The following is a 14,425-nucleotide window of genomic DNA, read 5'->3' on the forward strand; positions in this document are numbered from 1 at the left end:
TTACTTTTTCCTTCAAATACATGTTGGTTTTGCACTCGTATTTTCATCCCTACAATTGAATTTATGGACAATTTTTCTTGGTAAAAATAAAAGTTATGTGAAAAGAACTGAAAGATCAAAGTCCCTCATGATATATCTAGAGCAAGGTAACTGCCCTTGTTTTTTTCTGGAGGGAAAAGTCTTTGCCTGAAGAATTTTCTCCTGACATGCAGGTGATAACATGCAACATTAGCATGGAAAAGTATGAGAAAGAAGGATTTGCTCTTGACTAGTTAAGAAATAGGCTTAACAATTCACAAATTTCTTATGGGATTAGACTTTAATACCTAATAATCACCTTTGTCAAGGAAAATGTATTCGACACTGTGGGAAGTAATTGCAATTTATGGAAATGTTTTGAACCAAAGGAAAATCAAAATACCGCTACCGAGAATGGTAATATAAAGTTGGCTCACTGTGCCGGAAGGAAGACACATCTTGACCCGTGCATCCTCTGGTCTTCCTCTCAGACAAGACTGCATGTCTGGAAGAAGTTCCCAGCTTTGGTTCATTACACTCCTACTTCATCATCCCAATTAAAACCCCTTTTCCACAACACTCTGGAAGAGAAATTGCAATTGATTCTCCAGGTAGCTTTTCCCTTTAACGCTTTATTACTATCTCTCCCTCTTTTTTTCTTTCTTACGTCTAATTGCTTATACAAATCCTTGCTTAATGCCTTCTCATTTGTTTTGTTTTTTAACGATTTATTTTGTACTTGAGAGAGAGAGCGCGAGAGCACGCACGGGAGTGGGGAGGGGCAGAGGGAGAGGGAGAGAGAGAATCTGGAGTAGACTCTGCCCTGAGCTCAGAGCCTTAGGCAGGGCTCTATCTCATGACCCTGAGATCATGACCTGAGCCGAAATAAAGAGTCGAAGCTTATCTGACTGAGCCACCCAGGTGCCCTGCTTTTTTATTTGTTTATTCTTCCTTCCCCAGTGACAGATGGTAAACTTCTAGAAGACAGGAATCTTCTTGAGTTTAGTTTGCTCTGTACTAGGCGGAGCACAGAGACATACTTCCAACTCTATCATGATGTGCCAGCCATTTCCTTTTACTAACCTTATCCATCCATACCTCTGTCTACTTTTTTTTGTTTTTTTCCTAAAAGAGCATAATAACTGATGCAAGTCCAAGTGTTAGGTAAAGAAGTGAGGTAGAAAGGTGAAAGAAGTGTTAATTTTCTTTAAAATCTTCAATTTTTGCCCACAATGATTGAAAAACTATATTTGACAAGGCCTATGATATGAATTTAATTTGAAATGTTTTTATAAATTTGCAATGGCATAGTTAATTGGGTGAGAGGGAGTAGCAGTTAGGTTAGATGTAAGTTGCTGTATCATCTCATCAAAGGAATCTAAGTAGCCTCTCGTCTCAATCTATCCATTAATTTTCATTCACGTTTCAACCACTTCATAATCTACTGATTACTGAATGAGCTATTATCAATGCAGTCTGATATTTGGGGGCCTTAAAAAGAAAATTGTCTGGAACATGCAGTACCTGGTAGAGGTTGGAAGAAAACAATGCCGAAATACACCAGCTCCATCTCAGGACATCTCGTATCCCTGAATGGTCTGTAATTAAGGACGAGTTATGTAGGAGTGGTGCTTATATTATGTAAACGAGGGTCCCTAATTGAATTAAGCCGTGGGGGGAGGGGAAGAAAACAAAGATCAAAGCTCAAATGACATCAGTTCCTCTTCTTGGCTGTGACATTAATGATGAAAAGATTTCTTTGTTCTTTTGCATATTCTACCACCCCACTTAAGATGAACGCACTATTGCAAAATTTGCAATTTGCCCAGAAATCCTGACTATTGTGAATGTTAAAGGAAAACTTGAACAGGTTGAGCTTTCGGAGTTTTAGAAATCTCCTCCTAATACTTCCTACGCGGAGGTTTAAGGCTGTCCACGAAAGCAGCTGATAATGCTAAGAGAAAGAAAACCCTTAAGAGTGAATACCGTTATTGGTATCCTACACATAAACTGCAGTTAGGAATAGCCTCAGGGGGCCATTTCCAGGGAAAGCCTCACCTGGTGAGGTCAGAACCTCAGGAGTTTAAAAGCAAGGGTCATGCTTCATTACAATGTGGACTGGAGGTGAGCAAACAGATCCCATCACTCTTTAGAGAAAGCTATTTCAAGACTTGCCCAAGTGCTCAGGCATAAATACACTAGCAGGAGGCCCTTTAGCAAGCATTCAGACAACTTATAGTACTATCTGAACGTGAGCCAGGCCAAACTGCTAGGGCCTGAAGTAAAAGGAAACAGTTTATAGGCTGTGGGACCTCTTACCAATCCATCTTTTTCACTGGGGAGAAAAAATGGGTCTTTTGCAGAGGTGATGAAAACCTGTATTAAAAGGTGACACAGCAGAAAAAAAAAAAGGAGACTAAGCCAATTGGTGGAGTATTTCAAAAACCAAGAAAAAAAACCAACATGATTTTAAAAGTATTTAAGTGGGTAAGGGAGCAAATGAGGAAAAATCATGGTATATTCTATAATTAGCAGTTCCAGGACAAATGACAATGACAGTAGAGAACATTTAGAAAACTCAAAAATTATGTTATCTTTAAGTAAACCTCTGCTTTTTTATAGCTATGTATATGAGAATGTTGATGAACCCTTTAGTATGGTATGAGATGTGATATTTGTAAAATTTTTAAACACAGCCAATTAAGTAGGGCCACAGCTAAAGCCAGTGTTCTTGGTAAGTCTAGGAAGGAGCAGTCCAGCCAAAGCACAGCTTATGAATATGATAATTGTTCTTCTGTACTGTAAATATTAGCCTATAAATGACCGTTTGCATACTCCAACTCTTTTTCTTATCCCACAAGCCCATGGGCACTTGCACATACATGCATACTTCAATATAGATCACGAAGGCTTATTATCATTGCCCATTACAGGTTGAAAAACTAGAATGCATGGTAATACACAGAGAGTACTATGTTAGTCATTTTTTGGAATGTGCCCACATAGGACATATCTTATTCTTTGGTATTAATATAAATGGTGTAAGAGGATTTGCTAGATGGTATGATGAGTGGAAAGAATGGAAATGTGTCACCCAGATCCCCCTATAAGAAGGGACTTATTGCCCTAACTTCTAGTAGACAGTCTCCATCTGTCAGCTCCTTCAGGGTCCGCCAAACTTTCTGTGGGCTGCTTCCTCCTAGACATGTTTTCCTGCCCCCCACCCCATCCCTACCTGATGACTGACTAAGGCAGGTATAAATATCCAGCCATTTCTGCCCAAGACAGAGCAACTCTGAAGGGCTATGTATTCACCAGAGCTCCCCTGAGCTTTTGACTAATGGTTTATTGGACTACTATGGCTGTTCAACTTCTCCCTCTGCCCAACCTTGCCTCTTCTTCTGACATATTCTAATTGTCAAATTCACTCTCAGTTCCTACTTCCAGAGAAACTAACCTGTCAATATGACCATAATAAGAGAGTTTCTAATAAATGTTCTGCGCATGGACCTTATTTTACAGATTAAGCAATTACAGTACAAAGTGAAGAGAACCTGCTTGGAACAAATACTGAATTACATATTAGGTGTCATGGCTGTGATTTTCTAATCACCAAATTAGTCTCTCATTCATCTAATCGTAAGACTTTCCAGGGATATTCGATAAGAATGCCAATTTTGCAAGTTGTAGTTCCATTGGTCAGTGTAAATCTTGGCTGTCCAGTGACATTATCTGTATATCAAAATTAAGCATAAGGTAGCTGATGAACTAAAACAATCGGGCATATTGAATAATTGAGATTCACCATTGAGTTTCCATCTTTTTTAAAAAGATTTCTGTCTTTTACAGTTTCAGTAAAATTATGTAACTAGAGGACATCTTGGAGTTTACGTAGTTCACCCTTTTCAACTGGTATATAAGTAGAACTTGAAACTATGATCTTAGAGTTAAATAGGAAAAGTGGACAAAATGCTTTGACTGGGCCACAAGTAGATAAATCCAAGGACAGCCAATGTATTATGTGGTACTGGGGGTCAGTATGAACCATGAAAAGTTGTAAACAATCAAGGTGTAACCATCTTCATACAAATTAGCTATATTTGTTAACTGGTTATTGATACACATTTACTTCCTTTAATATATAAAATGAGTAATGAAACTATGTGATATATCCTGCCATTTATCTTATTTTCATATGTTTCAAACTTTTAAATTGAGGAAAAAATATCCATTTAGATTATGAATGTTTATTTAGTATCTGCTGCTATGTGCCAGGCAATATTTTAGGCACTGGGGGTATAGTTGCAAGCAAACACACAAACTGTCTGACCTCATGGAGCTTATATTTCTGGTAGGGGAAATAACAATAATTAAGAAAGCAATTAAATAAGTAAATATAATCCATAAGGATATGTTATAATTCAAGTAAGCTTTAAGAATTAAGATGAAGTAGGATAGAAGGATAGTGACAACATAGGCTGCTCTATGTAAGATTGTAAAGTTGAGCTCTGGGAAGTTACCTGTGAACAGAGTGAATAAAGTAAGAAAATGGGTCATGCAAATATCTAGCACACAAGTATTCCAAGCAGAGTGTAAAAGCCCCAAGATGGGAAGGCGAGTGTTGTTGGAGTGCAACAAGGAAGCTGAAGTATGTAGGAAATCAACTCAGTGGGTTCCAGGCGATGGCTTGTGTGTGGACTTAGAAGCCATGGTAGGGATTTTGAATCTTCTCCTAAGTATAATGGCAAGGCATTGGTAGATTGAGGGCAGGGACATTATATAATCTGATTTTTCTTTTTAAAAGGATCACCAACAACTGTGTGGAGGTGCAACTGTAGGGAGCAGCAATAGAAGCAAGTAGTATGGGGACCATTGCTTATTGCAGTAGCTCATTGCTCATTACTATTGCAATGGTACAGACAAATGATTATAGTGGCTTGGTGATAGCCCTGGAGGTGATAAGTTGTTGGATTTGCTAATGATTTGGATGTGGGGTGTGAGAGAAAGAGAACAATCAATAATGTCTCTCAGGGTTTGTTTTGAGCAACTAAGTGGTTGACGTGATATTTACTGAGATAGAGGCCACTATGGCAAGAGATAAAATGGTGCCCATAAGTAAGTACTGACCTATTGCCAATGGCTCATGCACAAGATAATGAAGTTTCCAAATCTTCTCTTATCCAGTTATGGCTCTGCTTTTGGTTCTTAGTCCTTCATCATTCAGTCGGGGTTAAAACAAGCACAAAATCAGAATGTGACATGGCAGAATGCCAAATGAGGAAAAATGATCACTAGAAAGCACAAGATTGTAGGATGATGGGGAGCAAGGCTTGTGGCAGAACATTTGTGTGTGTGTGTGTGTGTGTGTTTCTTCCTGGAATGGTTACAACAAAGCAAAAGAGATGTTCTGCCCCTCTATCGGGAATATAAAAAACACGAGTTCTTTAAAATTCTATAATATCCCCATTTTTTAACTGATATTTTGTTCTAAAACACAATAGGACAGAATTATGCAAATGACCTTTCTGATTGCAATTTTCATTTCTGTTTCTTAAATTATAATGCCTCACTCATGGCTATGCATTTAGTCACAAAATAGACAAATGTCAGTCACTCTCCCAATAATCCTCTTTTCCTTCAGCATTTCCTTGCTGCCTTTGGTCGAGGACTGCTTTCACTGTGACTTCATGCATGTTAGTGAAAAGGAACTTTGGTTGCAGGTATTTGAAAGATTGTGTTTACATTTAAGTTGCCTTTTAAATTTTGGTCATAGTGCTTAAAGTCTGTTTCAAGAAACGCTCATAAGGTCACAGTTATGGTTCCAACTGGATCCCCTGAGAATCTGAAGCCATACTGAACCTCATGCCAAGAGATTAATGTTTGAGATGTGGAAGTTGACTAATTCTACCACCTACCATACCAACCTTCATCCAGCCAGCAACAAATACCTAAAGCATAAAGTCTTTGTTAGTTCTGCTAAGATAAACGTGCATTTGCCTTGGGAAGGTTTTGCCAAAAGCAGAACATGTTAGTGAGAAGCCCTTACCAAATCATCCGATCATCACGCACATTGTCAATGATCATCATTAAGTTGGGGTTGGAGGTAAGGAACATTTGTGGTAAAGTGATACATTTCTTGGGCACAGGGAAGATTTCTAATCTCTTTTCCACATACCTCATAGACTCTTGTGTCTTGAGATTTTTTAATATACATGTTCAGAGACTAGTAGTGATAATAATAAAGCTAAACTTAATTGATGTCCTGCAGGAATATGTAGCTCCAACTAACTCTTACAAGGTGGCAACCAACCTCTAGAGAAAACTCCAATCCTTAATTATCATGATATAGCTACCTTGTGATTTATCTCTGAAGACATTTCAATGGGCATTGAATTTTCAATATAGGTCAATTAATGTCATGTTAATTGCTGTTATTATGTTGCCCCAATTGACCTATTTCATATTTGCAGGACTCCAGTGAGAAGGAGGAAAAGACAACCGAATAAACCATTCCTTTTAAGCTGCTGAAATGTCCCATCTTTCTGGAATTGCATTCAGAGTAAGGATTGTGCATGAAAGAGCTTCAGGAAGTTACAAAACTCCTTTACATGGGCTGTTGGATCTGTGTACAATTTCCAGCATTACCCAGAATAAATACCAGGAGACTGGTGTGGTTTATACAAGAGTTTATAGAGAAAAAAAATCCACCCACTAGCTCCCATGCTGAGGATTACAACCAGGTCCCTGCTGCCAAGTTTTGTGTTTAGGTAAAGCATGAGAAAATCTGCCATTTTTTTAAAGTCACAAAAGAGTTTCTATAGTAAGGAGTGGTAAGAAGCTGACAGCTTTTTATGCATATAAGGCAGCTGTTCCTTCTCAGGTAATATTATTAATAAACCCTAAGGTAATGTTTGCTCTGAAATATGTCTAATTGAAATAGTTTACTCTGACCCTTGGAGAATTATGAAACTGTTTTCATCATGTTCACACACAGCAAAATAATTATGAGATGCCATATGGAAAAGCCATCATGTGGTAGATGTCTTTCTGAATCTATATTTTTGAAAGATTTCCCACAGATAAATCATATAGCTAATTTACAAAGGTAGAGGTGAACAGCCCCTTTTCCACGTGGAGATTTGATGTGAAATGTTTGCAGTTCCAGAATATTAACAGGGGTGTTGACATCAGTAATTACTACAGTTAGGAGACATTTTTCACAAAGTATTATGAGAGCAATACTTGGTCATACAGGGAGAAAAAAGCGTGTGGGACTTTATACACAGCATTTGAAATATCCAGGAACCTTTAGACTCGGAGAACTGTGGGCATATTGGTGGCTGAGGTACTTTTTGCCTGTAGCATAAAATCTGCCTGGGAAGTTCCAGCAGTTTCCACTGAGATAGCACATTTGGCAAGATGAGGCTGAGCGTGGTATGTAAGGACTTTCGGGAAAACTTGTCAGCTTTCACAGGGAAAGGTCCAAGTGTTTATGGGAACTATGAAGTGGTGTTGGGTAGCTCTCAAAGGGATTTGTGGGGTCATTTGGGACAGGGATTTGAAAGCTTTGTGATTGAAGCTCTTCTGAACTTATCAAAATGGTTAAAAGTCTGGCTGTGAGTCTCATGAGAGCAGACTTTCTTGTGAAATTTCTGGTATGGTGCTTTCCTGCTGGGGTGAGAAAATCTTAGTAGGACAGACTTTCTCGCCGTATTTTAATTCTTGAGATCCATGTCCCTGTTAAACCCAGGAAATGGAGCGTCACAGGAAACTGAGCTTTACTTTAAAACTCTGGTAAGTTAAGATTCAGATTTCTCTAGAGTTTCAATTGTTTAAATTGACTTGTCCAATTTCCTGAGCATACCCCTACCACCCCCCTCACACCCCACCAAAAAAGTGGGGTGCAAGAAAGAAAAAGCATGTAAAAGATTTTTTTTTAAGTGTCATTCAATTTTCCATAACATTGCCATTTGTCCAGATTTCTATTAAAGAAAAAAATGAAACACTGGTAAGTGAAGTATAGCCTGTTAACCCTGTGCGTTTCCTACCAGGCGCGGTCTCAGCAGCCTCTTTGACCCTCAGCACTGTCGGTTAGCAGAGGGATCTCCATTTCCAGTACCCGTGTTTGGATTTCAGAGCACTTGGTCACAGCTGAAACAAATGAGCCTTTTCTTCTCACAACAGCTCTTTTGAGGCAGACACTGGGATGCAGATTGTGAGGCTGGCCAGGCAGTGTCATCCTCACAATTAGCTAATATTTGGCACGTTGAGATCCCAGTTCCGTCCCCTTGGGTCCTTGCGGGAGCCTCCCATTTGTTGACAGCCTCATCTCACTTCAATTATCAGCGTTCAACTACCCTAGAACTTTCAAAGGAAAAACAAATTTATATAAAAACTCACGTATGTATATATGACTTACAAATATTATAAAGCTTTTAGGGAAATGCATGAAAGACACTTTTTCACTTCTTCAAATCGGTAGTTCTACCTTCAACAACAGAACGCGGGATTAAAAAAAAAAAAGAGTGAAATGCAAAACTGGAAACCTGACAAAACAATGAAACTGCTGTTGTTTTCTAATATATTTTAGGTCAGATTCTCGTACTTCCCATTTTTAAACAACTGCCAAGCATTTGTTTTTATATCTCCAAGACATCTGTGTTATTGGTGAGCACTATTTCTAGCTATCGACTGTCCTAAAATAAAGGTAACATTTCTGTGTGATTTATAGTCTATCATTATTATGGTGCAGCCTCTGAATGCATGAACTGGAGATTTACTGCACACTTGTGCCTTATCCCCGCCTCATGTAATAGAGGAAAGGTAAAATGTCTTGGCTTGGTGAGGGCTCCCTTCTTCAAGCAGCTGTCTTTTTTGGTGTGGCGCTTGCAGCTTGATTAAACTCCATCGAGAAGGTCAGTGACCAAAGTTTGCCTTTAACAGTTTCCCATAACATGTATTCCTCATAGGGAGCAATGCTCAGCGCAGGTTATTTCCAGTAATATTCTCAAACCAAAAGAATGGTCTTTGCAGTAAACCAACACATTCCCACTTTCTTTCCTTTATCTCACACGTAAGTGATGACAGTATTTATATTTCATCTGCAGACTGGGCCAAAAACAACTGGGTTAAGGCTGTCTCTTTTTCATAAGTGTATTATACTCTTTTTTTGACCTTTCAAGACATGGGAATCTTCGGTTTCATAAGACCTCTCAGGAAGGGAATTCCCCACCCCCATGCCTCTCTGTTTCTCATCACTTTTCCCCCTCCACAGCCAGCTGTCCGTGGGAATAATGCACTCAGTAAACACACACACACACACACACATACACACCAATCTCAAACGTATTTACTGGAAATTTAGAGTATATAGCAGAAGTATAAAGAAAAGCTTTGCTATGAGATTGGATTTCCACCTTATGTCACATGCCACAAATGTTTTTTGAAGACACGATCACTAAAATTAGCTAAGTTGCAAGAAAACATAGTAGCTAACCCTAAATGGGTGAAACTTCAGAAATGACATTTTGACACCTAATTTGTTTTTCTAAAATAGAGCAGTGATATTTCCATGTTTTCTTACCCACTCTTATTTAATGATAGTTCCTGATTTTGGATTATGTTTTATATGTGTATGGCTGATGATTATTTAGGAGGAGAAATATGAGAATATCACTAAATTGACAAAGCTCAAACCTAACGAGTACTTCTTTTACTTCCTTCAGTTGGGTACCACAGTGCTAACAAATTTTTATTTTAGATTCCATAATTTCTTTCTGGGGTCAATCGGACCACTTATTTTTCCTCCTTTTTTTCCATCTGATGAAATTTATTTGAGACCAAGGCAGCAAATGGATTATGTCCTAAAAGAGAATGTTGACTCAGGGCAATTTCTCAAGGTGTCGGTAAGTGCAACTGGCCTTTGGGTAACTCAACTTCCCATTACTCTCAGAGTGTTAAAGCAAGTACCTGAATATTGCCTCAAGGTTTCCCTGTTTAGAGCCTCACTTACTTTTGTCATCTCAGAATAAGGTACAATGCTCTTTAGTAAACTGAAACAGTCAGTCAAATCAATTTGTTCTATGGGAGTATAGTTTAAATGAATATATTCCTAGAAACTCTATTTCCCCCCACTGTGGGTTAAGAACCACAAAAAGAGCTAGAATCTGACCACTCAGACGTTAACAGCAAGTGAAAAAGAGGGCTTAGAACTAAAGGATGATGTTTGGGAGGTTAGGTCTTTCCACGGATCTCTAGATTCCAGCAAGCATCTGCCACTTAAAGAAATCCATTTAGCAATCCTACAGGGATCTCACGATGAACCCATCAAAAGTGGAATGTTTAATTCTTACCTCCCAGTTATCTCTCCACCTATCGAGTGCATCTTAATAAATGATGCCATTACTAATGCAGTTGCTCAAAACAGAAACCAAGCATACTCCTTGATGCCTCCTTTCCTCAACACCTACAATGTATATAATAGCACGTCTTCTATTCTGTCCGAATCTCTTGATCCCTACCGCTAGCACCCTAGTACCCTAATTTAAACCACCACCATCTTTCACCTGAACTACTGAGATTGCTTCAGTCAGGGTCAAATGAGGAAAACAGTCAAGTAGTTGGTAGTTGGACATTAGGAGTATAAAATCTATTATAAAGTTATTAGAAAGCTGAAAAGCCAAACAAGGATGGAATACCAGCCCCAACCTTAGCTATACCAGCAAAGCGCTTCCATCCTAGGACTGGAGGGCAAAGGAAGGAGGTGCTATTAAAAGAGCTGAGGGGCCCTGGTCACCAGGAGATGAAATCACAGTGGGAGGGGCTATTTAGAGCCCTGATTAGAATTAGAACCAAGAAATAATGGGAGGGTTGGTGTGGTGGGCTTGATTTAGCCCTTCCCTGGGCCCCAAACTCATATCATAGCATCCCATTTACCCTACCTAGCTAGAGGGAAGTTGACAAAAGCAGCCTTGAAGATGTTGCTTGCAAAAAGCCAATTCCTAAAGAGCAGAGTATAAGGGTGGGGAGTGAATCTGTGAGCAAAAGTGCAAATACGTGTCAGAGTCTCACCTCTTTTGCTATGCAACATGTATTCTCCCCAACCATATATAATTTCTCCTCACACAACAACTTCATGCTTCCACCTAATATAATACAATCCAAATACACATGGAAATGCTCCCACACCTCCCCACAAAAGGGGCACATGAAATCGCATTATTCACTCTTCACTCTTGAAGTTGAAGGTCTCCAGATGACGAAATGCTTTCTTCATCAGGTCTGGATGTGTGTGGTTCTTCAAAGTATGGCGACTTCTGAATTAAAATGCAAGTTTAAAGCATCACCAACACTCTTCATATAGATAGTAAAAAAAATAAATCCTCTTTCAGAAAGGATAAATATGAATAATTTGTTAATATATACATAACAAAAATGAACAGAGCTGGCATAGCCCTTATTTCTGTCTCCAATCATAAGAATGATTCCTTCATCCACCCTTGTATGTTCCTCTTGCCCTCAACCGGAATCTCAGTTGATCAGGCTTCTGTATCTTGTTGTTGACCCAAGACTTCTTTTCCAGAGTCTGAACACTTAGTGGTTCTGACTTTATTGGGTAATTGTGGATTTTACAACTGGGCCTGGAATTATTAAGGTAGGAAGTGTATCCCAGTGAATTCCATCATGTTTCAGCAAACTGATGCCTTGGTGGTAAGCAGGATCAATATCCCCATCCCTTTTCTTTGGCTGATGATTAGTGGCAGGAGAAACCCAAGTTATCCAGGTATTGCTGTCAACTTATAATTCAATGGGACAATTATTGTGTCATTAATGAAAGTAGTTCTCTTTTAGAAACTAAGACCTCTAAACTTGCATAATGTGAAGTTATAGGGACAGAAGCAAAAATGATGCAAGTATAGATAATTTGGTGTAATAATGAAAACAATAATGTCTACTTGTACTTCTTTGTTCCCAAACTCTAACGTACTGGTCGTGGGAGAAACAGCACCTAATACTGGCCCCTTGTTCAAAGTACCCAACACTACCAGGATGTGATTTCCCATATGACATCACAAGTGAATCATCAGTAAGCCATTCACTATTTTATGAGGTCAGTTTCCTTTGGGCATTGCAAAACAAATGACTTTCATGGTTGTAAACCCGCCAATGTACTTTTAGTTGTAAAAGGCACTCCAATGTGTTGTGCAATTCTATGATTATTAACAAGGGATTTCTATAAGTTCGTGGATGATAGTACTGGCAGATGTATAGAAAATCCATATACAGAATAGGTATGTGTTCTAGAGGGGATAGATGCCCTTCAAAATTGGAGAAGTTCACTATCTTCAATCTGCTATCAGAGAGTTGTTGATCTCTTTGGGAGCGATGCTATGTCAGGTGTTAAGCATTGACCATTGGTATGTTGTGGGGATAAAGTAGAAGTAAAATCTCTGCCACTGAGCCCTCACGAAGCCTTTATTTCTGGCATGATGGTACCTTTGTACATGGACCCATTGAATAAGCACTGTAGTGTCTAGGGAAGGATGTTGTGTGATATCCATTGTATGAATTATTTTAACCCTCTGATATGAGAATGTCTTCAACAGTGGATGTCTTTCACTGAGCACTTCACATGGGATAAAAACACCCTCATGCTTTGTGTCTGTCCATACTTGGTACCTCCATCTAATTTTGCCTTAGACAGTTCACACCAGTTTTCAAGTGCTGTGCTTCTAATTCCTGGCCAGCTAGCCTAATGACCAGTGACTCCCTATGAATCACTCTATTCCTCAGGCCATTTCTCTTCCCATGCAAACTAGGTAACCAGATTTATTACCCCAAATTGTGCCCACAAGAGAGACTATCCCTTTATCATATTCTTTAAGTGGGGATTCATAGTCTTTGAGCCACTTATAAGTGGGTCTGCAGTGGAACAGCAATCCATGGCTGGCTCGTACCAGTATACCATGCAGCCCATCTGTACCCAGATCTGAATTTTTCTTCCTCAGTCAACTGGTCATAGGAACTTCCTAATAAGTGTATTATTGTTTATAGAGTGCGTGGATTGAGAGAGGCAGAGATAGCGTGGGTACTGGAGGTAAAAATGAAATCAGTTTAATAAGTTCTTCATAGATTTTGGATACTAGCCATTTATCTGATATGTCATTTGCAAATATCTTCTCCCATTTTGTCGGTTGTGTTTTGGTTTTGTTGACTGTTTCTTTTGCTGTGCAAAAGATTTTTATCTTGATGAAGTCCCAATAGTTCATTTTTGCCCTTGCTTCCCTTGCTTTTGGTGATGTTTCTAGGAAGAAGTGGCTGCAACTGAGGTCGAAGAGGTTGCTGCCTGTGTTCTCCTTTAGGATTTTGGTGGACTCCTGTCTCACATTTAGGTCTTTCAACCATTTTGAGTTTATTTTTGTGTGTGGTGTAAGGAAATGGTCCAGTTTCATTCTTCTGTATGTGGCTGTCCAATTTTCCCAACACCATTTGTTGAAGAGACTGTCTTTTTTCCATTGGACATTCTTTCCTGCTTTGTCGAAGATTAGTTGACCATAGAGTTGAGGGTCCATTTCTGGGCTCTCTATTCTGTTACACTGATCTATGGGTCTGTTTTTGTGCCAGTCCCATACTGTCTTGATGATGACAGCTTTGTAATAGAGCTTGAAGTCCGGAATTGTGATGCCCCAGCTTTGCTTTTCTTTGTCAACATTCCTCTGGCTATTCGGGGTCTTTTCTGGTTCCATACAAATTTTAGGATTATTTGCTCCATTTCTTTGAAAAAAGTGGATGGTATTTTGATAGGGATTGCATTAAATGGGTAGATTGCTCTAGGTAGCATTGACATCTTCACAATATTTATTCTTCCAATCCATGAGTATTTTATAGTTTCATGAGTATTTTATAGTTTTCTGAGTACAAATTCTTTGCCTCTTTGGTTAGATTTATTCCTAGGTATCTTATGGTTTTGGGTGCAATTGTAAATGGGATCTACTCCTTAATTTCTCTTTCTTCTGTCTTGTTGTTGGTGTATAGGAATGCCACTGATTTCTGTGCATTGATTTTATATCCTGCCACTTTACTGAATTCCTGTATGAGTTCTAGCAGTTTGGGGGTGGACTCTTTTGGATTTTCCACATAAAGTATCATATCATCCGCAAAGAGTGAGAGTTTGACTTCTTCTTTGCTGATTTGGATGCCTTTTATTTCTTTCTGTTGTCTGATTGCTGTGGCTAGTACTATGTTGAATAGCAGTGGTGATATTGGACATCACTGCTGTGTTCCTGACGTTAGGGGGAAAACTCTCAGTTTTTCCCCATTGAGAATGATATTCACTGTGGGTTTTCCATAGATGGCTTTTATGATATTGAGGTATGTACCCTCAAAACCTCCATGAGTTTCCTAACCT

The 14,425-nt window shown here is 39.0% G+C and overlaps 1 protein-coding gene across 11 annotated transcripts in view; it reads left to right on the forward strand.

Annotated features, from left to right (window-relative positions):
* LOC123839428 (uncharacterized) overlaps window positions 1–14,425 on the forward strand; it is a 280,569-nt gene that overhangs the window by 55,569 nt on the left and 210,575 nt on the right. For 9 of the 11 annotated variants that reach the window (XM_045868913.3, XM_045868911.2, XM_045868912.2 and 6 more), the window contains exon 1: window positions 7,143–7,812. The exons of the other annotated variants lie outside the window; for them this stretch is intronic. In XM_045868913.3, the coding sequence (XP_045724869.1) occupies window positions 7,750–7,812 (63 nt within the window). In that variant the 5' untranslated portion in view covers window positions 7,143–7,749. Of the gene's footprint in view, window positions 1–7,142; window positions 7,813–14,425 lie in introns of those variants that run through there. 11 annotated transcript variants of the gene reach the window in all.

The sequence above is a fragment of the Mirounga angustirostris genome, unplaced genomic scaffold (genome assembly GCF_029215605.1).
Source record: "Mirounga angustirostris isolate CCGP_5_RB_7025 unplaced genomic scaffold, mMirAng1.0.hap1 SCAF_3, whole genome shotgun sequence".
NCBI classification, from domain to species: Eukaryota; Metazoa; Chordata; class Mammalia; order Carnivora; family Phocidae; genus Mirounga; species Mirounga angustirostris.